A 25,171-nucleotide genomic window follows, 5' to 3' on the forward strand; every position below is an offset into this window, starting at 1 on the left:
CTATGAATTTGGCTGCCAGACCCTGGGCCTGGCTGCTGCCGTGTGAAGGGAGGTGGCCCCTGGTGGAACAGCCACCACACTTCCTGCCCTGCTTCCTCCTGCACTCTTCTTCTCTGACCCTTGCTAGTGAATGTATCTTGGGCTTCCTGGTTTCCTGTTTTCAGTGAAATTTACTCTGAGTTCCAAGCTCCATCTTCATCCATGGCGAAGGGCCCTGCCTACTGCCACCCCATGGACAACCCCCTTGCTGATTCTGGGAACAGGGAGGGCACTAGAACAGCTCTCCGTGTCACCCAGGATGGTAGGGCCTCTGAGATGCCATCCCTGGTGGCTGTGGGCTGGGGGACGTGGGACAGAGTCAAGGGCATGAAAATGCAGTTTCCAAGGAGGGAGGGGAGTCCAGGGGGCCAGGAGGAAGTTTGCTGTTTAACAGGGAGGCTCCAGGGGTACTGGCTTCCTGGTATTATCGGTGGGCCTGGGAGGGACATCTGTGCCTTTAGGAACGCACTCATTGTTAGGAGAGCAATCAGGAATTGGGGATGTCTTACCCAGCTCTGGACATTCACATACAGTTAAGATGTCCCAGGGAGAAGCTGAGGGACAGGGACTGGAGGCTCCCTTGGCAGAGGTTTGCCAGCCCAGGAATGGCTGCTGGACATACCCTGGAGCCCCTGGTGGCTGTTGCTGGTCAGGCTGCCCCTGCCTAATGGTGATGGACCCTGGGTGGGTGTGCAGGACCCCTGGAACCTGCTTCTCAAAAAGATCAGCCCTGGGACTGCCCTTACTCCTGCCTGGCCAGAGCTCCCCTGCATACAACAGCTCGGACCCTTGGTCTTCCTCAGGGGATGCTCCTGAGGGGCTAGCACTGCCCCCAGCCTGGACACCTGAGGCCTTCCTGGTGGAGGAGGGCTTTCTGGGTGTTAGCTGGAGCCCTCCTGAGCTGACCTGGCTGTTCCTGGGGGTGGGCTAAGAATTGCTCAGGGAACCACAATAGACGAAAGAGGAACCGGGTTGTCTGCCAGGATGCTGGTTGCAAAGCTTTCTTGAAAAAAGACCTGGCCCAGTGAGTGGCTGTCCCAGCCCACAGAGATGGTTGACTGTCCGGACACCCCTGCTTTGCATGGTCACTTCTCCTCCCACCCCAGTGAGTGCTGCGTCTGAGTTCTGGAAGGATATGGCTTGATACTAGCCTGGCCTTTGGACTTGGGTGCAGAGCGGATAACTGATCCACAGCCACTGGGTAATGGGCTGAACCAGGATGCCAAGGCTCTGTCCTGGACCACTCACATCACCCAGGGCTGCTTCTGATCAAGAACCACCTTCTCATGTTCCTAGGAGCTTCCTCTGGCCTGGTGGGATCTCCTCTGTGGCACTGATACCCAAAGCTTGTATAAGCCAGGGGGAAAGATGTTTTGTTTGGTTTCTCAATTCTCGTCTACAGGTATGGCCTTCTGAAATACATGTTGAGAGGAATTCTGAGGTATTAATATGGCTTAGGGAGAAAGTTCTGAGATCAGCTAGCAATGCCTGCCTTGGGCATAGAAAAGGAAGTTGTGGTATGTGTGCCATGTCTTTCAGTATGGCTTCCAAAACTCTTTCACCTGTGTTACCTGTTTGATTCCCCCTGCCCTCACTCCTAGGAGGCTTTATTTTTCCCATTTAATGTGGTGGGAAACTAACATTCTGAAGGACCTGTGTTTTGTCAAAGCAAGTGAATGGTGGGGTTAATGCTTGGGTCTCCTGCTTCCCAGGCCTGTGCTCCTTACCTTCTCTGAATAGCTATAGGTCAGGGCCTGGTGAGGCCTTCACCTTGCAGCACACATCAGAGTCCTAAGAGATGAACCTCTGCCCCTAAGTTCATGGTTCCACCTCCCTCCACACCAAAGTGTGCCTTTTTGTGCCTTGCCTGTCCTGATCTTTCTCATGCTTTCTCTCATGCTTTCTCATGTCTCCTTCTGCATCAGCTCCCTGCTGGGTGGCCAGGAAGTCAGAAGACTTTCGGTTGGCATGATGCCCACACACCCTGCTTGCCTGCTTGCATCAGGGGATGGGGAAGGGAGAAACCCTCAGGAACCACTGAGCCCCAGGGTCACATGGAGGAACTCAGGCATCTGGATGTGTATTTTCTGAGTAGCTGCAGGATGTCCTACTGGAAAAAGGGCAAGGCCAAGGCTCTGGGTTCCCCATGCTGGTGAGAAGACCGGCTACTTTTTTTTTTCTTTTGGTACCGGAGATCGAACTCGGGATCTTGCGCTTGCAAGGCAGGCGCCGGAACCATTGAGCTAAATCCCCGGCCCCTAGACTGGCTACTTTTGTGCACACAGGCAGGGAAACTGCCTGGCAGGGGTTCCTGAATTCGAGCCAGGGGAAGCGGGGTTCACATAGCAGCAGGAGCAGGCTGAACCATACAAGAGCACTCCATGCTAAGACAGGAGGTGAGCTGCCCAGGGACATGTCCCCAGGTCACAGACTTCCACCGGACTACTGCTGGGGCTCTGTGTACCAGCAGTGAGTAGTGGGAGCTTTTCTTTTCTTCTGCCTGGACAGGTGACCGCTATAGGTCCCTGCCAGCCTGAGAAGCCAGTGTTTGTTATCTGGGACTGCATTTCCTACTGGCTTCAATTCATGTGGCAAGGAGGCTGTGTCAGGCCCTCCTTCCCTCCCCAGCCCCTGCAGAGAGGCCCAGCTCTGGCCTCACTGCTGCCTCCATGTCCTTCCTCCCTGGGCCAGCCCTTCCTCCTGCAGTGGCCTCCTTGATGACCACTTAGACCTTACCCCAGGTCTTGGCATCCTGCCTTGGCCTGGAGATCACTAGAGGGCTGGAGCAATGCCAGGGGCATTGTTTGCCATTGTGTGGCAGGCCTGGAGCTGGCCTAGATGCCTCTTGCAGCCCAACTGTTCAGGCTGGGGTGATGCAGGGTGAAGACAGCCTGGACTGTCTGCAAGAATGTCCGCCTCTCAGGAAAGTAGGCAGAGGGGCCAGGGAAAAAAACAGAGGGTGGGAGAGGGCTCAGTTACAGGGTTTTTCTGGGCTTTGGGAAGCTCTTGGCCACAGAATCTCAGGCTTCATCTTGCAAGATAAGGATGTAAATGATGGCTCCCGTAGCAAACCTCCCTGACTCCTGGCTCTGAGCTCCCAGCACTCTGTCACATCAGAGTGTCAACTCTGCCCCCCCGTGCCAGCCAGCTTGGGCCAGCTTGGAGCCAGGAAGGTCACTGCAGGTGGCAAAGAGAGGACAGGTGCAGGCCTGTGGGGTTTCTCTGGATAGATCTGTGCAGGTAGCACAGTGCTCCCACCCCATTAGACCACATGACCGTCCCTGGAGTCTCGGCACAGCTGGCCTGGTGGCTCCAGCTGCTTCAGGAGGGACTGGGATCTTCCTTCCTCTCACATCCATCCAGAGAAATCTACCCAGTGGCAGAGAAGCCCCTGCTCTGGTCACCTCCTGCTCCTTGAGGATGCCCATGACCTTAAGAGGTTCACTGCCCTTAGGTGAGAACTGGGCCAGGGGAAGCAAATCTTTAAGGGTCCAGTGTTCCTTGGAGGCAGATGCCAATCATGGCAGGTACTGGCTGCTGGGCCCCTGCCTGTCAGCTTCTGCCCTACCCCAGGGGCCACCTCCTCCAGGAAGCCTTCCCAGCCCCTCTCAGTGCCCCATCTGCCTGGAGGCCCCTGCATGAACATCCTCATGGCCTCCCCTCGGCTGCCCTTCTTCAGATCAGGACCGTGATGTCTTCACCTCTCCAGTGTCTCAGGTGCCCGGCACATAGGTACCCAGGGAATGCTGGCTGAATGAATGAATGAGTGAATGAATGAATGAATAAATGAATGAAAAAAGATATCTGAGTGTTGGTTTCTCAAACTACATCCTGTGATCATTATAATTTTTCACTCAAGTATCTCCTGCAAAATTCAAATAATGAAGATTTTTTTCCCCCAACCTGATGAAGCAGGGACAAAGTAAAGAGGACATATTCTTTGTGAATTAACATTTTCCTCCTAGGAATCTCTTTTACTTTGGCTCCTGGTGCTGTCTGCTTGTGTTATAGTCCAGAGAGCCTGGGCCTGAGGCAGCCCAGGAGGCCACACGCGTGCTGCCCGGGCACTGACCTCGGAACCCTGTCCCATATCCTGCCCACGGGAGGGTGTTCGGGCCTCAGGGAGCAGCACTGGAGATGACCAAGGTGAGGTGGGCAGATGCCACCCACCTTCCCCTGAGCACTGAGCCCTGCCTGAGGTAGGCTGGGGACAGCGGGCACTGGGGGTGAGGAGGAAGCTCAGCAGAGGGTCTGGCCAGTAGCTGGAAACTCTGGCTATGGGACCAGCCCCATATTTTTGAGGGCCTCTTTGGACCATGGCCCACCTTTCTGGATGGCCAGAGTGGGTTTATCTGTCTCTAATTCCCATTTTTCTGGGGTAAAAGGAAGCCTGATGTGGTCTCCACACCTTGGGGTCCTAGAACCTATGTGTTCTGATGTCTGCCTCCCTGGGGAGCCCAGGCTGTTGGGGTGTGGGTAGGTTTGGGGTGTTGGGGTGCCTACGTCTGGATGGGAGGAGCAAGGCGGCAGTGCTGTCAGCAGCTCCCCAATATTTCCTATGTCTCTTCCTCACCAACAGAGTCCTGTTCTTGTTAGGAGCTGGGATACATCTGGCCCTGAGTCATGAGCCAATTGTGACAAGTATGTTCCTCATTTTTTCCAACCTCCCATGTAGGCAGCATGCCCATGTGACCCCTTGAGTGAATGCTGATAGATGGCTGGAGCTATAGCTGCTGTCATACAACCATAAGATATGAACTCTGACATCACTAAGCCTGAAATCAGTATTTGTAATTCACTCCAGAGGTCTAATGTGAGAAAATACATTCTGATTTATGATGCCATAGTGAGGCGTCTGTTACGTGTAGCCAAACACATCTCTAAGTGCTGCCGGACAAGGATGACCAAGATGATTTGCCCTCACCCTGAAGCCCAGTGCAGCTGAGGAAGGCTTATGTCAAGACTAGGTCCCTCCATGTCACTACCATAAATGATACCCTTCCTGCCTTACCCTGTGCGGGGGCGTTATATGTGTCCCTGCTTAGCCTGCCGGGGGCGGAGGGCTGAAGTAATCAACTGCAACACCAGCAGCCTTGGGACTGAAGATGCCCAGGGGTGCCTAAGCCAGTCCCATTTCCCAGACTCTCAGAATGGGCTGGGGGGTTTCCTGGGATTATTGGACCAATTCCCACCCTGCCCCGGAGACACCCTAGTTAAACAGCCCAGCCTGAGCTGCTCCAACTCCTTCCATCACAGGGTCGTGAACAAGAGGAGGCACCCAAATGTCACCTGTTAGAGTGGAAAGAGGCAAAGCTGAGGCCTCGCTTAGAATCAGGGTCCCCAGGTCGCAATGTTGTGTCCGACCTTTAGCCACCTCCTCCCCACACTCTGCAGTTCTGTACCACTTAGTCCTGCAAACCTTAGTCTAACTCCTTGTGTCCTGAATATATGCTGCCTTGTGACTTGCTTTGGCCAAGAGAAGCTGCAGAAGGGATCCTGTGCCAGCTGCAGGCCTGGCACTCTTGAGGCCTTATGTGGCCCTTGCTCTCTCCCCTCCTAGCTCATCTTCTGGAGGAGGTGGCCCTGTCTCCTCCCACGATGGCCAGCTGATCCCTAGAAGCACATCACCAGTTGGCACTCTGGCCACCAAGGAGGGAGCCTGGCTAAGACCAGAAGAACCACCCTGCTGAGCCTGTTCTGCACTGCCAGCCTGCAGAATTCCAGAGAAACCAAAGATCACTGTTTCATGCCTCCAGGCAGCATGTGGTTTGTAGTGCAGCAAGACTGTGACAACAGACAGCTGATACATCCTCTTCCTCCTCGTGGTTTACCGAGTGCATCCATAGACATGAGCTCATGGGGTCCCCCCAAACAACCCTCTGGTAGATACTATCTGCCTTTTGCAGATGACAAAGCTGAGATTCTGAGAGGTTCTGACTAGCTCATCAACACACAACCAGCTCATGGTGCTCCAACTCAAAATTCAAACTGCTCACTAGTCCCTACAGGGCCACCACTCGGCTTCCACACAGCTACCACCGTGCCCCGACAGGGCAGCCACCTGGCCCTCGGGCCTGCACAGTGCTCCCACTCATTCAGCCATTGCCTGAAACATGGACCTCAGTCTCTTCCAACCCTGACGTGTTGCAACAGTGTCACACCAACACGATGTGGGGCAGGGGCCAGGGGGCGCCTTTCTGTGAGGACCACCCCATGGGTTGGCCCCATGCTCAGCCTGTAGTGCACCCAGAGCAAGGGCACTAAAGGGGGACTTGGTGTGGCCAAGGACATGGCTGAACCAGTCCCCATGTGGCAGCCTCCACGAGGGCTCTAGGCCTGCAGGCTGAAGGGTTCGTCCACTATGTGGGATTCTGCTCCCCACGTCGGTCAGCAGAGCAGCCCTGTCCATGCTCCACCCTGTGCCACCTGGTACTCACTGACAGCGTGGGGGTACCCTCGTCCTCCACGGTAACCACCAGGTGGTAGAAGCCCTGGCGCTCTCGGTCGGGCGGGGCGGGCCGCGTGGCGATCTCGCCGCTGATGCGGTCCATGCGGAAGGTCATGTCCTCGTTGCCCTCGGTGATGTAGTAGGACAGGATGCTGTTGACCCCGATGTCACGGTCTGTGGCTCTCACCTGGACCACAACGGTGCCCCCACCCACGTTCTGCAGGGAAGCAGGAGAGCGGTCACTCTGGATTCCAGGCCTCTGGGGCACAGTCTAGCACCTGCTTCTGTCTACCAGGGGGCGACGAGATGCGTGACTGATGAGGATGCTGGGGCGGGCACTCTGTGGGCACCGACTATGTGCTGGGTCCTGCGACAACTCCCTGAGCCTGTGCTTTCAGTTCCGGCGCTGCCCCATTCACAGATGAGAAAACTGAGGTGCAGGGAAGGAACATGGGCACATCCCCTGTCAATCAGTGCCTGTAACTTCAGTATCTGGCCCAAGGCTGGACTCTGCCCTACCCCCCTGCTTTCCTGAACATCCTACCTGGCATGATGCCCAGCAAGGCCAGGCAGAGATGCCAGTCTCAGTGGCCCAAGTTCAGGACCAACTAATACATTCACTGATTTAAAAAGCGGTCTCCCAGGCTGACCCTGGGCTCCCTGTCCTGTGGAACAACACTCTCTTGTTTTCCTTTTCACTCTTCTCCTTTCCCCCTTCACTGCAAAAAACTCCGAGTTCCAGCACCCAGGCCAAGCATTTGGGGCACGATCACAAATGAGCCACAGCACCCATGCCGAGGTCTAAGGACCAGTGGGCCAGGCAGACATTGAAACAGGTGCCCTGTGGTGAGCTCACAGCCACTGTCCATAGTGGATGTCCAGCTGGAGGCCCTGGCTGCCCTCACCTCGTTCACGCTGACATTGTATCCAAAGGGGCTCTCTATCACTGGAGGGTTGTCGTTGACATCCAGGATGGTCACCTGCAGGATGTGGTCCTTCTTCCGGGGAGGGGTGCCACAGTCGGAAGCTACAACCTGCGCAGAGGAGAAGGAGATGGTCCCTGTGGGGAGGACCTGGGAGGGCAGAGGTGCATGACTGTCCCTGCCCTGGGTGGCCTGGCCAGGCTGGCTCTGCCCAGGCCTCCTCCTCTGACCCTACTCTGCACATGACCCTTGGCCCAGTCTGGTCAGACTTGGGAGCCTCTTTTGGAATCACAGTCGTGTGCCCAACTTGTTACTGCCTAGCCTTGGCCCTGCTGTATTCTGTGCTGTGCCAGCACCTATGACCTCAGGCTGCGATCTGACTCTGCTACTCACCTTCAGCTTTCAAGGCCTCTGGTCCTTGCACTCAGATCTGTTCTCTGGCACACAGCGACAATGACTAGAAAAATCCTTTCTTTCCCCTTGGTTTTGTCTGCTAGTCTGTCTGTGTGTCTGTGTGTCTGTCTATCTATCTATCTATCTAACTATCTATCTTTGTGGGACAGGGCCCTGCTATGTAGTCCAGGCCGGTCTTGAACTTGTGATTGAGCCCAGCCTGGCTTTGAGCTTGTGGGAATCCTCCTGCATCAGCCTCTTAAGGCCTGGGGTTACAGGCATGCACCACCATAGGATAACCTGTTTAGCAAGGGATTGGGGTCCTAACCATGGGCAGAGCCTGCCCCTGGGAACCTCAGTGCTTCCCAGATGGCCATGGGCCTGGGCAAAGGATGGCCCTGAGGGCCCAGAGACCCCCAGCCCTCAGCCTGGCCATAGCAACTCAGCACTAGCAGTGCCGTTCGTGGCTTCTTGCACCTGCATCTGTTCCCACCTTGGGAGAGGTAGGCCACGGAGGGTTCTTCTGCCCATTCCACCAATAGGGAAACTGAGGCCCTGGCAGAGGAAATAACTTGTCCATGGTCACACTGCCTTCATGGGAGAGCCAGGGCACTGGCAGGTCCCCCAGGCAGGCTCTCCCTGGCTCTTAGAGCTGAGCACAGACACTGTTGCTCTTCTGCCTGGGAATCAAGAGCCCTCCCGCGTCCTCTCTTCCATTAGTCTTGCACGTGCTCTTGGCCCTGAGGGCTGCAGCCCAGCCTGGGTCACCTTGAGGATGTAGTGGTCCAGCTCTTCTCTGTCCAGGGGCCTGGCCACAAACACTTCACCAATGGAGTCATTGGTGGTGATGATCTCAAAGGCCCCCGCGATGTTGCCCGAGGCCAGGGAGAAGACCACCTGTTGGAGGAGAGGGTGAGGGAAGAGCAGGTAGGAGAGGTTGGGGATGGGCCAGGCCAAGGGGCTGACTGGTCTTCCTGAGCCCACCCTCTTGGAGGCCTTCTGTTCAGCAAGGGTGCTTGAGAAGAGTTTTGGTGCTGAAGTGCTTCAGGCCCTCAGAAAGGGGTCACAGGGCCATCAAGGCAGTGCCACACTTGTGGCAGGTTCCTGAGCCTGGGGATGTTAGCATGGTGGGACCTCCCACTAGGTCTGGGGAGCCCTCCTTGGTTTCCCTGATATCTTCTCAGGGCCAAGAGAGTGAGTTGGAGGGTGCCATGGTTCATGCTTGGTAACAAGTATGGCTTAGGTGGCCACTGAGGAGCTGGGGGAGCCTCCAGTGACAGGACAGTTCCCAGCTATCTCACTTGGTGCCCACCTGCCCATTGCTGCCTGCGTCGGGGTCCCGGGCCTTGACAGTGGCCACTCGTTGGCCCATGGGGCAGTCCTCAGGCACACCGACCGCTGAGTCGGAGGTGAAGTCAAAGCGGGGGCTGTTGTCGTTCTCGTCCAGCACGGTGATGTAGACCTGGTGGGGGTGAACGTGCTCAGGGAGCTGTCGCCCCTTCCTCTGCTTGGCTGCAGACACCGCAGTCCTGCGGCAGGTCCGGCAGGGAGCAGAGCCAGATCACCTGGGCCGCCTACCTTCAGGGCCCAGAGCCCTCGCTCTCTGCAGCCTGGGGTGGGGGCTGCACTCCCTCAGCCCTGGGGCGGGAGGGCAGGGCGAAGGCCCATGGGCCCCTCAGAGGCACTGGAGACAGAAGAACTGGAGAGCCAGGCCCCAGCAGTGGGGACAGAGGCTGGGAATGCCAGCTTTCTGTTTTTTTTTTCAGAGAAACAAGAAATCCACATTTTCTAGTGAAATTAGCAGATGAGTCATAAAAAATAAAGAAGAAGATGATGTGCAGGCCACTCAAAACATATCTGATGGCCAAATACTGGCTGCCTTCCTTGAACCTCCAGATCTATAGGAGGAGACAGTTCGGGAGGGAAGGGACAGTCCCCGTGTCCCAGGGGATGGGGCCACAGGAAAGGAAGTGAATTTCCAACTGTCTGATAAACACCAGCTGCATACACACTGCATGTGTACGGAGCCTGGATTGTGCATCTGCAGCCACGCTCCTCTCAGGAGCCTTGAGCCAGAGAGAAGGCTCTGCCCCACTATGGCCAGGACCACTGGTGCCCCGAATTCACTAATGGGGGTGGGGAGGAGGTGGGTGGGCTTCAGGGATCCAGGGCCAGGCCTCCTCCCACTGCTCTGCCCCAGGCTGGTCCCCACTTTCTCTGTCCCCTAGCTGGGCTCAGAGCCCCTCACTGAGACCCTCTGGGCCTCTGCTTGCCACCAGGGTTCACTTCTTGGTTCCAGCCACACTGCTGCATCCTGCCACAGCCGGCAGACCATAGGGCAGTGGAGGCGAAACCATGGCACACGTACTGCTGCAGGCTATTTGTATCATTGAAAGCCCTAAAAGGTTCACCATCACTGCCATAGGGGAGCCAGCAAGACCAACTCAGCAAACTATCTGTGCACGTTTGGAAAAAGTAACTCAATCTCTATGGTTTTCCATTTCCTTGGCTGCAAGTTGGAACAAGAACATCTACAGCACTAGGATGCTGGGAGGAATCACTGAGCAAATGCAAGGGCAAGGGTGGCACCGTAGGGTCCAGTCCCCTCTTCCTATTTCACAGATCTGCATGTCTTCCCTTGACGAGACTGTACCCATCCACTGTGAATCTTGATCAGGGAGCTAGTTCCCTGAAGCCCCTGAGCCTGGCCCTGTGACATAAATAGCAATGCCTACTGCACCATTCTCGGGGCAAAACCCAACAAGTGTCCTGTGACATCATCCCTCCAAACTACCTCACCTTCGCCATGGCCTTGTTTGGGGTTGCCACACTTCCTCACACCACAGGGCCTTTGCGTATGCTGTTCTCACTGCCAGAGCCACTCTTCCTTGCTGGCTGTGTTAATTCCTGCGAATCCTACAGACCTCAGCCTGAGTCATTTCCTCAGGGAAGCCCTCCTTGGTTTCCCTGACATCTCCTAGGGCATGATGTATGCTGTGATAAGCTGCTCCATGGCGTTTTCTCACTCTGTTTTATGTGAAGGCAGGGATGAGTGTGAATTGTGTTTTCTGCTGTAACCTAGACTCAGGTCATGGCACAGTCAGTGTCCCTGCCATGATAACTACTGGTCACGAAGTAGAGGTGGGGTAGGTGAGAAGGAAGAACAGATGATGGACACCTCTGGCCCAGGGTGTGACTCGGGAGCTCCTGCAGCAGGGCGGCCCAGCCCCCTTCCTGTGTGCCTGTGCCTCGCACTATCCCGTGGCCAGGCCAGGGTGGAGTGGGGGGGGGGGAGGGCGGGGAGAGGGCGGTGAGCTGTGGTTTGGTTTCTGGGCTCACAGAGGAAGCTGTTCCACCTCTGCGGAGCCGCTCCCCAGCCTCCACCCTGGTCTCCAGCAGAGGCTGGGCAGGGCCCAGGGCTCCAGGAGGAGGCCCTACTTCCTGGAGGTGGTAGGAGGGTGTGGGAATCCATCCCCTGAAGGACATGCTGGGGGAGCCCTCGCCCACCACACAGAGGGGCGTCATAGCCTAGGGGACACCCACTGCCCCTGCTGCCTCAGCTTCTTCACCCCTCAGGACACCGAGGCTGAGTGGCAGCTGTACACTGTGCAGACAAAGAGGTCGAGGCCAGAAAGAGGCCTCCTGTCCTCCCCAAGTCTCAGAGCCAGGGCACCTGCCTTGCACCTACAGCCTTGGGCACTCTCTGGGCCTGGGGAACAGACCCAGGCCCGGGGGACAGCCAGCCACACCAGGACCCGCTGCAGCAGGTACCTCCAAGGAACGCTGGGGACCCCAGGCAGCTGCACCCTGGGCTGGCTCACATCTCCCAGGACATGGGACAGCATGGCTGTGACCACGGCTCAGGGACAGCGGGATGCCCATGTGGTCTAGAGGTGGCAGACCTGCTGGGTGACTGTGTCTGAAGGTCACGGCGGGTCACTACCCAAGGGGTCTGACAGGTGGCCTCCCTGGGCCACCCCATCTCACTCCGAAGCCTGAGTCCCGCCTCCTCTCCCTTCAGCTCCAGCCCCTTCCTGAAGCTTGTCTGACACCTGGGACCTCAGGGCTGCCTGCCCTCCAGTTCCCCCCACACTCACCCTGCCCTGCCTTTGCTAGAGCCCCAGGGCAGTGACTCACAATGGCCTTCTTGGGCAGCCCACACCCTGGTACTGTGCACCCCATCTTAAATGCACCTTGGGTACAACCCTGAGAGCAAAGGGGCTGAGGCCCAGGGCAGAACATCGGCACTGTCACACTCTCTTCCAGGGCCAGCTCGTGAGGGGCTTCCTGCCAGAGACCTGCTGCCAGCTCAGCACATCCTCTGAGGGCAGGCTGCTGGAGGGACTCTCATTTTAGACTTGAGGAAGGGGAGCACAGAGAAGTTGAGCAGCCTGCCTATGTCACACAGCTGCGAGGAGCAGAGCTGGGGAGGGGCCTCAGTGTCCCGCTGTTTGCATGTTCCAGCTCCTCCTCTGTGAGTTAACCCTACCCCATGAGGACTGGGCAGGGACTGTACCCAAGGGGTTACGCTCTCTGGGTGCAACAGTGGGTGGACTGGGAGGCTGCGAGGATGTGACAGATTTCCTGCCAGCCTGTCCCTGTGCCCTGGGTCGGAGGAGGTGGGAGGTCCAGACCACCCAGGGCCCAGCCAGCAGCAGGGATCCCAGTCCACAGGTACTCACCTTCTGCAGGCGGTGAGGCCAGAGAGGGCAAGGAGAGAAGAGGGGGTGCAGATGGTTAGCTCGTGGTGCCCACCCTCACCCCACCTCCCAGTCTCTCGATGCCACCCTCCCCTCTCTGAGGTCTCATCCTGCGCCCAGGCTGCCCAGGGAAGGGGGGACAGGGTGGTCACAGTGTGGTCCCTGGGGGCTGGGAGATGCAGGTTTGGAAGGGTCGAGGCTGGGCATAGGCCGCACCTCGGGCTCACAACCAGGACCACTCACCACAGTGGAGTCGGCCTTGGGGCCACCGTCATCCGCCACCACCGTCAGGGTGTAGAAGTCGCCCTTCTCCCGGTCCACCAGGCCCTTGATTTCGATTACACCCTGCAGGGAGGGACAGGGGCTGAGGGATGTCCCCAGGTAGAGCTCACCTGTCTGCTACCCCCTCGGCCTGGCACAGCTTCTCTGCAAGGCTGCAGCTTCCAGGCCTGCTCGGGTGCCCTCTCTGCCACGAAGGAGGACTCTTCTCTCCTCTGGGCCTGAGTGCCCGGTCACACGGTTTCTGCGGTGGTCTGATGGCATCCACTTCTACTTGCCTGAGAATTCTGCGAGGTTGGGAAGGTTCTTGTCCATCGCACCTTCCCAGTGTCCCCTGGGACAAGGCCTGGCATGTTGGTCATTCACACCTTGCCCCCACCCTTTTTTTTTTCAATACTATGGATTCAACCCAGGGCCTTTGGACTGAGTTACATTCCCAGCCCTTTTTATTCTTCTGAGACAAGATCTTGTTTAAATCACCCAGGCAGGACTTGAACTTGCAATCCTCCTGCCTCAGCTTCCCGAAGTGCTGGGATTACAGGTGCAGCACCATGCCCAGGTACCTTACCTATTTTCAAAGAAGGAATTCTGATAAAAGGTACACTATAGCAAAGATGGAGGATTAGAAGCCAGGTAGTAGCTAAGAAGTAGCTGCACCAGACACCTAGCTAAGAACAGATATGCACTGAAGGACAAAATTTATATCTGAGCTTCCTAATAGCCAAAGTGAAAAGGGAATTATGAGAATTTACATAGCTTTCTGAGATACTGTGAAATAATAAGAAATACATACTTGGTGTCTGTCCCTGGTGGCTGGCACAGAGCTCCTAAAACCCTTGAAGATTCCTGGGAAATAGGGTTCTAGGGGAGAGTTTTGCTCTAATAGTTGGTCTCTGACCCTGATTCCTGACAGAGTTCCCAATCCCTTGGAATTTCCTGGGTGATGGGAGCATCTTTTGTTCTAACGAGGTTACTCTTGGTGGGTTCCTGGGTTAGAGTGGGTTGCCAGAAAGACCAAGCCATGATCAGAACTTGGAGCTTTTCCTCCCACCCCTCACCCTCTGGGGAGGACAGAGGGCTGGAGACTGAGGAATCGACTGTGCCTGTGCAGCCAAGTCTCCCTAACTTCCTGAACTGCGTGGCTGGAGGGTTGCAGACTGCCAAACAGTGCAGGGTCTGAGGGGAGGGCCGTGTGCCTGGAGGGGGACAGAAGCCCCTAGACACCTAGATGTATCTTGTTGTCATTTGTGTCCTTTAAAGTCACCTTGGGAATAAATCAGCAACAGCAGCAAGGTTGCCTGGGACCTGAGAGCTGCTCTAAGGAATGAACTGGAGCCAAGGAGGGGACGTGGGGACATCTTATGGCCGGCTGGTCAGAGTCACAAGCCAAACCACCTGGGATGGGTGCTGGCTCCTTGCAGTGCCCCCGTGGAGTCTGTCTCCAGCTCTGGGGGGAACTGCTTGTACTGAACTGAATCACAGAGCACCCAGCCGGTGCCTGACACACTTTGAGGACCAGAGGCAAAGTACTCTGTGATGGATGTGAAGGCAGAAGGAAACTAGTTGGATTTTCCCATGATACATGTTGCCTAGTAACAAAGAGGATGCCGAGTTGCCTAGATTAAATGTTACCTCAACCCCAAATATGAAAGGAAACACATTACAGGAGGGTCTGTCTCAAGGACACTGAAGGAGAAAGAAGAGGGGCTATGCATACAGACGGTGCTCAGTAAATGCTGTTAGACTGAAAGGCTCACAGTGCCCGGCCTGCCCCTCACCGTGTGGGCATCTATCTTGAAGAGGGCTTTGGCCTGGGTGCTGGTGTGGGCGTCAAAGCGGTAGGTGATCTGGTTGAGGTTGTCGATGGAGTAGGCTTGGACCTGCATGATCTCTGTGCCCAGGGCCAGGTTCTCCATGATGGTTGCCTCAAAGGAGGTATTGGAGAACTGCACAGCTTCGTCCAGCTCGTTGAGCAGTGTGACATAGACACTGCAGAAGCCCTGGTTGAAGGGTGGGGCCTGGTCAGCGGCAGACACGTTCATCAGGTAGCTGGTCTTGGTCTCGTAGTCCAGGTAGTCCACAGTGGTGATTAGCCCTGTGCTCTCATCAATCTCGAACTTGCCCTCTGAGCCCGACAGGATGTAGTAGTTCACCAGGCCACCGTCCCCTGCAGGAGGACACAGAGGCTGTGCAGTCCCAGACGGGGTGGCAAAGGCCTTAGCCAGCATGGCTGACACACGCTGGCCCCACCTTTCTGGGCCAGATCAGCCCAAGAGATGTGGCAATAGACAGGGTCAAGGTCTGTTGGATGGTGGATGGGGAGGCCCAGGATACTGCTGACCCCTTCTGTGGGCATTGGTCTCGGCACCAGAGGTTCTGCTCCTGGGGCCTCAAGTTCAAGCTCAAGCACCTGCTTTGGACGTTTGGTCAGAGGATCTTTTGTAGTGGGGGCTTTGATCTAGAAAGCTTTGGACAAGGGGGCATTCTCAGAGGTGGCCACACTGTCACTTGATTCCTCTGATGGAAGGGCTTCAGTACCAGGAACACTGTTCTCTGTTCTTTCCACCCCACACCCAAACCCCTCTGCCTTGGGATGCACTATTCAAAGGGGGATGCACTATTCAGCTGGGATTCCTTCACTTAAGTCCACAGACTCCCCAGAGGGTGGGAAAGGGAACAGGCATAAAGCCACCCTGAAAATCCTAGATTTCCTTGGAATCACTTGCAAGACTCCGAACGGATGTGCATTTTTCTGGGGCTGGCATCCATAGCTTTTGTCAGTCTCTAAGGGATGCCTGGCTGGGGAAAGGCCTGAGCCACTGTGTACAGTGTATGGACCTGTGCTGCGCCAGCTCACCACCCAGGAAGTGACACCCTCCCGGGCCACAGGGATCCGAGGATGCTGAGGAAGGCGAGGGAGCCCCCAGGGCAGCTGACTTGCAGGACAGGCAGAAGACTGGGGTGGGGGAGTGCACCCCAGGAAGTGCTCCCCTCGTGGCTGGGCTCCTTCACTTTACACTGCTGAACATGGCTGCCTCCAAGGGTCAGGACCCTCAGCAAAATTAGGGCTGCTTTCAGGGCAAAGGGTGCTGCTCCTCAGGAAGCCTTCAGGGCACAGGGTCCCCGGAGGAGCAGGCCTCAGCCCCCTTCTGCAAGGCCTCTTGGCCTGACCCAGCCCTGCCCAGCCCCTCACCGGAGGCTTTTGGGGAGCTGCCGGTCCTGAGAGAATGACTCTGGACTTGCCCAGCGTGACCTTGGCTGAACTCCTCTGATGCCAACCCTCTTAGGCCTGGGCAACTGGCAGGGTGTGAACAAGGTGCTCCCAGGTCCCTGCCTGGCCAGGGAGTGGGGAATGGGGTGCATTGGGAGTGACTGGGCTCTTGGGACTGGGCTGGTGAGCAGAGGGACCCCTGCCTCCCCTGCAGGCCTCACCAGTGTCTCGGTCTGTGGCTCGGACAACGATGACGGACGTGCCAATGCCTGCTGTCTCACGCAGCCCGAGGCGGCTGTACTGCTGCTGTGTGAAAGTGGGAGCCTCGTCATTGACGTCCTCCACGTACACAATCACCTGCGGGAGTTGAGTACAGGGTCAGGGCAGGCGAGTCAGGCCAGGCTGTGGCCACAGCACCTGGCTTACTTGGTCACTGCTCTCTGCTAGCTGGGGAGTCTGGGATTGTCTTGCTGGTCACCATGTCCTCCCCTCTGCAAAGAATGCTGAGCATGCCTGGTGCCCAGACGTCACTTGTTTAAGAATGAACCTTCTCTTGCAGAATGTGGTGGTGCACACCTGTAATCCCAGCACTTGGGGAGGCTGAGGCATTATGATCACCTTGAGTCTGAGGCCAGCCTGGGCTACATAGCAAGATCCTGTCTCAAAAAAACAAAATGAATGAACAAAAAAGGAATGAGCTTTATCCTACCCTTGGCTCCAGTACTAACTCTATGGGAACCTATGTCTTATTGGTGGCTCTTTAGGGCTGTCAAGCTTCTCCACTGTGAAATGGTAACATGACCATAATAACTCAGATTGCCTGTCACTCTTAAGGCTGTTGGAGAGACAAAATGAGCCAGGGCCCACAGAAGGGCTAGAAAGTGACCCATTCAAATGTCAAAGTACATCTAGGAGAACAGAGTTTAAAGTGTAATGGTGGATTAGGGAAATACAAAGCAAAACTACATAGAGATTCCATCTCATCCATCAGAATGGCTACCATCAAGAATACAAAAAAGAATAAATGGGCCAGATGGGGTAGTACATACCCATAATCCTAGCATTTGGGAGGCTGACACAGGAGGATTGCAAGTTTGAGTCTAGCCTGGACTTTATGTGAGATTGTGCCTCAGAAAGTTTTTTTAAATCAATCAATCAATCAATAAATTCTGGTAGGAATAAAGGAGAAAAAGTAACACTTCTACACTGCTGGTGGGAATGTAAATTAGTACAGCCATTATGTAAATCAGTTTGGAGGTTCCTCAAAAAATTAAAAATAGAACTATCAAGCCAGACATGGTGACACATGCCTGTAATCTCAGTATTCCAGAGGCTGAGACAGGAGGATCACAAGCTCAAGCCCAGCCTGGGCAACTTAATGACCTAGGGAAAACCTGTCTCAAAATAAAAAATAAAAGAGCTGGACACATAATTCAGTGTGAAGGGCAAGGTTCAGTCCCCTGGGGGAAAAAGAAAAGAAAAGAACTACCATATGACCCAGCTATAACACTCCTTGGTGTATTACTAAAGGAATTAAAAGTCAGCATACTGTAGTGATGTCTCTATACCCATGTTGGCTGTGGGAAAATTTACAATAGCCAAGCTGTGTAACTAATATAAATTAAACATGGCATATAAACACAATGGAATAGTATACAGCCATACAGAAGAACAAAGGTATGCCATTTGCAGAAAAATGGATGGAACTGGGGACCATCATGTGAAGGGAACTAAGCCAGACTCAGAAAAACAAGTATTGGAGTTTTCCCTAATATGTAGGATCTAATAAAACAAAAACCACAAGGATGACATGAAAGGAGAAGGGAGATTATTATTAGAGAAGAGGAAGGGAATAAGGGTGAGCAGAAGGAAAAAAGGAGAGTAGTAGGGGTGAATATGATTTTGGCATGTTGAAAATGCCACAATGAACCCAATGTGTTATGAAAATTGACAGGCACTAACAAAATATAAAGGCAGTTGTGACAGTTGGCAGTGCTCAGACCCCTTCGTGATTCCAGGTGCCTTCTCCTGGGCTGGGGATTTAGCTCAGCGGCACCGTGACTGCCTCGAAAGTGTAAGGTCCTGAGTTGGATCCCCAGTACCACCAAAAAACCAAAAACCAAAACACCCAAGTGCCTTCTCCTGGTCAGCCTTAGGGACAGTGAGGGGCGCTGACGGGAACTCCAGGGGGATGCAGGAGAGTCCCCTCCCTGTCACTTTGCTGGCTTTCCTTCCTGGTCCCCACCCTTCCGGCTTTCCCTGGGGACACTTCTCACTAATTACAGCAATCCTTGTCTCAGGGTTGGGTTTAGGGACCCCAGCCAGGACTGTGGCCGTTTCTGGATTGTGCAATTACATGTAATTTTCCTCACTGCTCATCTGGTGACTCGAAGTTCTCTTTCACAAACATGTTCATCATGCACAGCAAAACAGGGTATGTGAAAGATGTTTTGGGGCAGGGAGGGCAGCCCTGCTGTCTTCTCCACCATCTTCCACCCCCAGGAGAGTTCAGGGCTGGCTTTCCGTACACCGGAACTAACCATCCATCTCTCAGGACTGGGAGCCCTTCCTGAGCTCGGGGCGGGGTGGGGGGGCGAGGGGCTGTGTCCAGAAAGACTGGCGTGGAGTGTAGGAAAGGGGCTGGGGAGGGTGTCACAGTGTGTGGTTGCCCACATAGCCGCAGGGAGGCCCAGGCCCCTACCTCCATGGGAAGATGGGGACAGATGACAGAGCAGGGGCTGTGACCTGCCTAACAATCTGCAGCAACTGGCAGGGCTGGACTGAGGACAGGATTGTCCCGTTCCCATCTACCAAGCCTCAGGCTCTCGGCTCTATGCTGGAGCTGAGCGGGCCCAGCAGAACCAGGCCAGTGGCACTGATGGCAGGGCTCGGCACTGGCCTCTGACTGATCACCTCTGGGACCGGCCTGGGGTCTCTCAGCAGCCAAGCCGGGACTCTGGAGAGAGTTGAGGGGGCTCCTGGCTCTGGACACGGCAGAGCCAGGGAAGGAGAGGCCCACAGGCACTCGGGAGCCCTTGGAGGGTTCTCCACGTGGCTTCTCAGGGTCTCCTGTGGTGTCAGTAGAACTGTCACGTCCAGACACCGAGAACCACTATGCAAACTAAAGTGCTTGCCCAGAGCCCAGCTGTGTACAGACCGGAACCATCCAAATTTGGCTTCACTGAGCGCTTGGCTGGAGAGGTCCTGGGTGGGGTGGGTGTGAGGGGAACTTGCATGGATGAATTTCGGGAACTCTTTGGGTAAACAGAGACTAACCATCCATCTTTCAGAACTGGGAGCCTTCCGTTTCCTGAGTCCACTGGTACAAGTGACCTTGACGCCCAGGGTCATGGGGAAGAAACAGGATCAGTCTGACAGTACGAGAGGAAGAGGAGGGAGGTGGCCTGGAGCCTGGCCACATGTCACTGTGCTCTTGTTTTTAGCAGCAGAGACAGGAGGCAAGATGGTGTGTGGTTTGTGAATCTGAGAGATGCAGATGTACAGGAAACACGGGGCTGCAGGGTTCTCGCTGGGTGGGAGGGAGCTTTGGGGATCCTCGGAGAACTGCACCTGATTTCTGTCCTGGGCTGTGGCTTCCAAAGGGGACAGGGCTGGAGGCATGGGTGGGTGTGTCACATGTACCCCAAGGCACCCAGTCTCTGTATGCTTTATGTAAATTGTTGTGTATGTGCGTGTGGTACAGGGGATTGAACCAGGGCCTCACACATGCTAGGCAAGTGCTCCAGCACTAAGCTCCACCCCCAGCCCTTTTTTCTTTGTTTTGAGAAAGGGTCTTACTAAGTTGTCCAGGCTGGCCTTGAACTCTCCATCCTCCTGCCTCAGCCTCACAAGTAGCTGGGACTACAGGTGTGGAACATTTCCCTCCATGCTTCCTGGCTCCGGAAGCAGGAACTGCAGAATGTGGGTGGTCCCTGAAGCCATGTCTGCTGTTGCTGAGTCCACAGCAAATCGGGAGTCTCCACAGTTGTCCTCGGGAAAGTCCCTGACTCTCCTGGGTCTCATGGATGTGGAAGCTTTGAATCTCAAGAGCCAACAAGCCTCCACCCTGAGAGCCTCCGTTACTCTCTGGGGACAAGGCTGTGGCTTCCCACTGTGCTCTGGAGAGCCTTCTGTGGGAGTGTGGAGCAGCGGTTAGTGCAGCATGGTAGTTAGAAGAACAAACTTGGCTCTACCCTTACTGCTGGGTGACCTCTTAGCCTCACTCTCCTCATCTGTACAATGGGTGTATCAACAGTGCCAACTCAGGGTAGTTAAGAGCGCTGACTGAAGTGCAGGAGCACTCAGGGTAGTGCCCACCAGAGTCTTCTGCAAGGGTTTCCTATTCTCAGGGGAGAGGAGAGAGGGGCTTGGGGTGGCCCAGCTGGGTTTGATCTGTTTTACGCAGGACCATGGGATACCGCGCATCACTCTCTTTAAAAAGAAGGTTGGTGGGCCGGGGATTTAGCTCAGTGGTTTCGCCGCCTGCCTTGCAAGCACAAGGACCCAAGTTTGATCCCCGGTACCAAAAAAAAAAAAGAAGAAGGTTGGTGGCTAAAAACGATTTGCAGCAGCGATGCCAAAGCATTGACTGGCAGGAGCAGACCCTGGACGTGGGTGCCTGCCACTTCTGGGAGGGGCAATAAGGTACGATTAGGCAGCCTAGGTCTAGGACTTTGTTGGTGTCAGCCCCTCTCTGGCCTGAAGGGGGCGCCAAGAAGGGCCAGCTCTGACGAGCAGGCTGCGTGGGACTTCCGGGACACACGCTGGTATTGCTCTCAGTCACAGGGCTCTGTAGAACCTGAACCCTCTGTCTCGTCCATCTGGGCAGATGCCACTGAGGGGGCAGCTGTGGGGAGACCAGGTTCTCTCCGTCTGCCCCAGGCTGTTCCCCCAGGCTGAGTCACCTGGCCCAGCACACCCCCAGGAATGTGTCATGTGACATGGTGGCCAGGTAGGCTTCCCCTCACCGCTCACCGTTTCCAGTCTGGGGAAATGGGTTGAGATGAGCTGATAAGACCAGCGGATTCTGTTCCACGCCATAGCTCTGGGTAAAGTCCCTGCCTGCTCTCTGCCACTTTTTCTATGGCCCTCCTCCTACCCCCAAGTGACGCTGGGGTCTGACTCACTTCCATGCTGCAGGGGAAGGGGCTGTGAGCTGCTGAGAGTGTCCTAGGGTGGGGAGGGGTCCTTGAGAGGCACTGTCCTTTTCAGCCATGCCACTGGGAGCATCTGTGTTTGTGCCCAATTGGGAAGGTTAAGGCTGATTTGATTTCATCCTCACAAGTGGCAAAAAAAAATTTTGATAGGACAGCTGGGAGTAGGGATTGGAATATTTCAATGGAAGTATTTTCAATGGAAAGAGTACTGAATTTGAATTGAGGAGAGGCAGCCTCAAGTCTTGGTTCTATCACCAGCAACCTCTCTGTGCCTCAGTTTTCTCATGTGTAACCTAAAGTTGGCATCTATACTTCCAAGGTCATCTCTGTGACACTTCCTTGGCTCACCTTGAGGTAGGAGAGAAAAAAATAAAGACAGGTAGAAAAGAGACAAGGAAAATCGAAATTTAAAAGTGTATTTTTGGGCCGGGGATTTAGCTCAGTGGTTTCACCGCCTGCTGCGCAAGCACAAGGACCCGAGTTCGATCCCCGGTACCAAAAAAAAAAAAAAGACACAGTTGGCCAGCTGGGGTTTGTGCCCTTCACCTGTAAACTGCCCTTCCTCTCACAGAAAGTGGGCGGCATCTCTCAGCTTCACACGCGGGTGATGGTTTGCATTCTAAAAGCCTCCGGATGGGTAACCTGACAATCTGGAATATACACCTAAGATCACTCATCCTTTGGTTTTGTTTTGTTTTTTTTTTGAGACAGAGTCTTGCTATGTAGTTTAGGCTAGACTTGAGCTCACTATGTAGCCCAGACTGGCCTTGAACTTGAGGTGATCCTTCTGCTTCAGCCTCCCAAGTGCTCGGACTACAGGGGTGTGCCACCGAAGCGGTCCTAGATCACCCATCTTGAAGAAGACCCAAGACCACATAATTCATCCAGCTCCAGGGTATAAGGCAGCCCTCTCTTGAGGGCCCACACTCTATTGTGTGTACTTTAAAAATTCTGCCTAATAAACCTCTCTATGCCCTCACTGAGGCATTTGAAAATTCTTTTTCTGTGACAGAAGGTGGCAAGCCTACAACCTATCCCAGGAAGTCCCCATCTCCGCTTTGGGGGACCTCCCTGGACCCCATCTGGTGACAATCCTAGGAAGCTGTGTGAACGTAGGGGTTTGAATGGAAAAGACACCGCTTTCCTCCCTTGGGACAGACATCGGGGTCACTGATGCCCTTCCACAGCTGGAGAAATTGAGGTCCAGAGCCACGATGAGCCCAAGATCCCAGGCTGGGCTGAGCCTGTGGTGCCCTCACCAAACCCCTAGCCCAGATGCCACTCAGCACCTGAACCAGGGTGGCCCTGCCCCTACCCAGCCCCAATTGGTGGCACCTGAGGTCCAGCTGTGACCTTGGCCTGCCAGCCCCAGGCCTCACCCTGACAGAGCTGCGCATGGGCCCCAGGTCGTGGTTGTAGGCCTCCACCATGAGCACGTGGGACGAGTTCCGCTCCCGGTCCAGGGGCCGGGGTCCTCGCATCAGGAGCCCATTGCTGACATGGATCCGGAAGTTGTTTCCATGGTTACCTGTGTGGAGAGACATGGGTGTGGTCTGCAGCAGGATGGCTGTGAGATGGAGGAAGTAGGAAATTCAGGCCCCTGGGATGCTGACCCTGCTCAGAGGTCTTGAGAGCTGGGCTAGAGCTCACAATGGCCAGAAGGCCTGGACCTCATGCTGCCCTGGGCTGACAGAAGGATTTGGCCACTATGCTTTTTGTTTGTGTGGTTGGTTTGAGAAAGGGTCTCGCCATGTACCCCAGGTTGGGCTCAAACTCTACAATCCTCCTGGATGGATCTGGACCCTATGATAAGAGAACCAAACAAGATTTTCTGTGGGTGAGTCCAGGATTTAGTGGGCATCTCTGGGCAAGCTTGGTGCCCATTCTCCACACTTTTCCTTTGGGTTCTACCCTCCTCTACTCCCCATCTCTGTAGTTTAGGTGGGGTGACTTTGCCCGTGGCTCCATAAGTGGTTGGCAGGTGAGTGGATTTTCTTCTCTGGCCACAGTGATTGGCTCACGGACCTGATTCTAGCTGGACCAATGAGAGTGAACCCCTGGTCCCAAGGCCCCCTCAGTCAGACTGATGGCTTTGGGGGACTGTGACACAGAGAGACACTGAAACCAGGGCAGTCAAATGCAGCACTCTCACTTAGAATGCATGGAACTTGGTGTAAATAATTGGAGAATTCCCCTTTCCTCCCTGGCCCAGCACCCATGTTCATCGCTTGGGGCTTCCTTGGCCTCGTCTCAGACCCTTGGCAGCGCCAAGACGCTCCGCAGCCCCACCCCCACCCCGGCCGCCCACTCACCATGGAGGATGCGGTACCACACGCGCCCGAACTCGCCCTCGTCCGCATCGGTGGCTTTCAGCTGAAGGAGAGCAAGACTTGGAGTTATTCCTAATTCCTCGCGGCAGGGAGATGCTTGTGGAGCCCCCCGCCCCCCGCCCCCCACCTCACCTCACTTCACCCCCACACCTGTGCTTTCCCACGGACACGAGTCTTGCTCATCCCCCTTGAGGACATCCGCCTCTGCCCCTGCCCCTCCCGCGGTTCTGGGGTATGGGGAGCAGGCACAGGGCAGCAGCACCGAAGCACTGGGATCCTCCTTCACCTCCACTGTTCCACTGTCAGCCTTGAGATCCCGATGCTTCCTGCCCACTCCCTTGCCCTGAAGCCCCTCAGGCCATCCCAGCCGGGCTCTGCCTACGGAGATGCAAGCCCAGGAAGCCGGCATCCGGGTGATTGCTCCATGGTCGCGCACGCGCACACACATCCCTGTCTCCTCTCAGATCACCCCAGCCCTCTGGGCTGCACTGGGGCTCGAGTGCTGTCTCTGCGGGCTTTGTGGGGGGAGTGTTGTTCTAACTCGGAGCCCTGTCTGGTGCTTCTCACCGTTCACAGGGAGTCTAGCTCTGAGGCTACTGATAGAACCACACTGGCCTTAAGGTGAGTCCTGCAAAGCCAGGGACTGGACACCCGGACAGCAGTGCCCCGAGGCCGTGTTCCCCAAAGACACCTGCAGCCCTGGCATGGTGTCCCTCGGGCTCTGTGGTGAGCTGCCCTGTAATGTCCTGGAGGCTCCCAATCTGAGACAGCCCCTCCTGTTCTCACCACTCCTCACATCAGCCCTGGGGTGCACCCTGGAGCCACCATGGTTTTTCTGACTCCACCACTGTGGCCTGAAGGGACTGGGGCAGGTGTGGCTGCCTGATCAAAGCCCAACAGACACAGCCTTTGCTGGGATTTTTCATCTTGGGCTGAGGGAGTGAGTCAGTGTTGTAGTAAGGTGTAGAGAAACCACCACTCTGAGCTCCTCTTCTGCCATTTCCTCCTCACTAACTCTGCTGTGGTCATACTGGTCTTGCAGATCTTGAACACTAAGTGTGTGCTGGCCACAGGGCCTTTGCTTATGCTGTTTCCTCCATCTGACACACTCTCCTTGCAGATATTTGCCTGCCCTCTCCCTCACCTCCTTCAGGCTTTTGTTTAAATGCCATCTTTTCACAGGCTTTCCCTAAACAGTGTGCAGTCCTCCATCTGCAGATTCAACTAACCACATTTTGAAAATACTAAAATAACCTATGTCTGTACTGCACAGGTATAGACATTTCTTCATGGCATTATTCCCTAAACAATTCAGAACTGCTGACCTCGCAGTTTCACTGTATTAAGTATTATTCGGAATCTAGAGATGAGTTAAAGCCTGCAGGAGCAATGGGATATTATTCAGCCACAAAAACAAGGCAGTTCTGCCCCATGAGGAGACATGGATGGAATGAAGTGGAGGATGTGCTGTTAAGTGAGATAAGTCAGACTCAGAAATCCAAATATCACATGACCTTATATCCATGCGGAAGCCAGAAAGTTCATTCCAAGGATGTGGAGAATAGAACAGTGGCTCCCAGGGCCTGGGAAGGATGTGGGGAAGGGAGGGGAGAGAGGACTGGGGGCAGGTACATGGTGCAGATAGGCGGCAGGAGTAACTTGTACCATCCTATGGCACAGCAGCATAACTAT

At 55.1% G+C, this 25,171-nt stretch overlaps 1 protein-coding gene across 8 annotated transcripts in view; it reads right to left on the bottom strand.

Moving 5' to 3' along the window:
- The window catches only part of Cdh23 (cadherin related 23), a 369,425-nt gene that overhangs the window by 61,169 nt on the left and 283,085 nt on the right, over positions 1 to 25,171 (bottom strand). For all 8 annotated transcript variants that reach the window (XR_015440528.1, XR_015440529.1, XM_087185444.1 and 5 more), the window contains exons 28-36: positions 23,462 to 23,522; positions 22,529 to 22,677; positions 16,215 to 16,350; positions 14,561 to 14,949; positions 12,747 to 12,848; positions 9,116 to 9,265; positions 8,572 to 8,700; positions 7,393 to 7,521; positions 6,477 to 6,704 (exon numbers count right to left, since the gene is read on the bottom strand). Coding sequence is in view for 6 of the 8 variants with exons in the window: in XM_087185444.1 (XP_087041570.1) it covers positions 6,477 to 6,704; positions 7,393 to 7,521; positions 8,572 to 8,700; positions 9,116 to 9,265; positions 12,747 to 12,848; positions 14,561 to 14,949; positions 16,215 to 16,350; positions 22,529 to 22,677; positions 23,462 to 23,522 (1,473 nt within the window). In the remaining 2 variants the exon portion in view is untranslated. The remainder of the gene's footprint in view (positions 1 to 6,476; positions 6,705 to 7,392; positions 7,522 to 8,571; positions 8,701 to 9,115; positions 9,266 to 12,746; positions 12,849 to 14,560; positions 14,950 to 16,214; positions 16,351 to 22,528; positions 22,678 to 23,461; positions 23,523 to 25,171) is intronic.

The sequence above is a fragment of the Heterocephalus glaber genome, unplaced genomic scaffold (genome assembly GCF_053883595.1).
Source record: "Heterocephalus glaber isolate CG9 unplaced genomic scaffold, H.glaber_assembly_v1.0 deba00001497, whole genome shotgun sequence".
NCBI lineage: Eukaryota > Metazoa > Chordata > Mammalia > Rodentia > Bathyergidae > Heterocephalus > Heterocephalus glaber.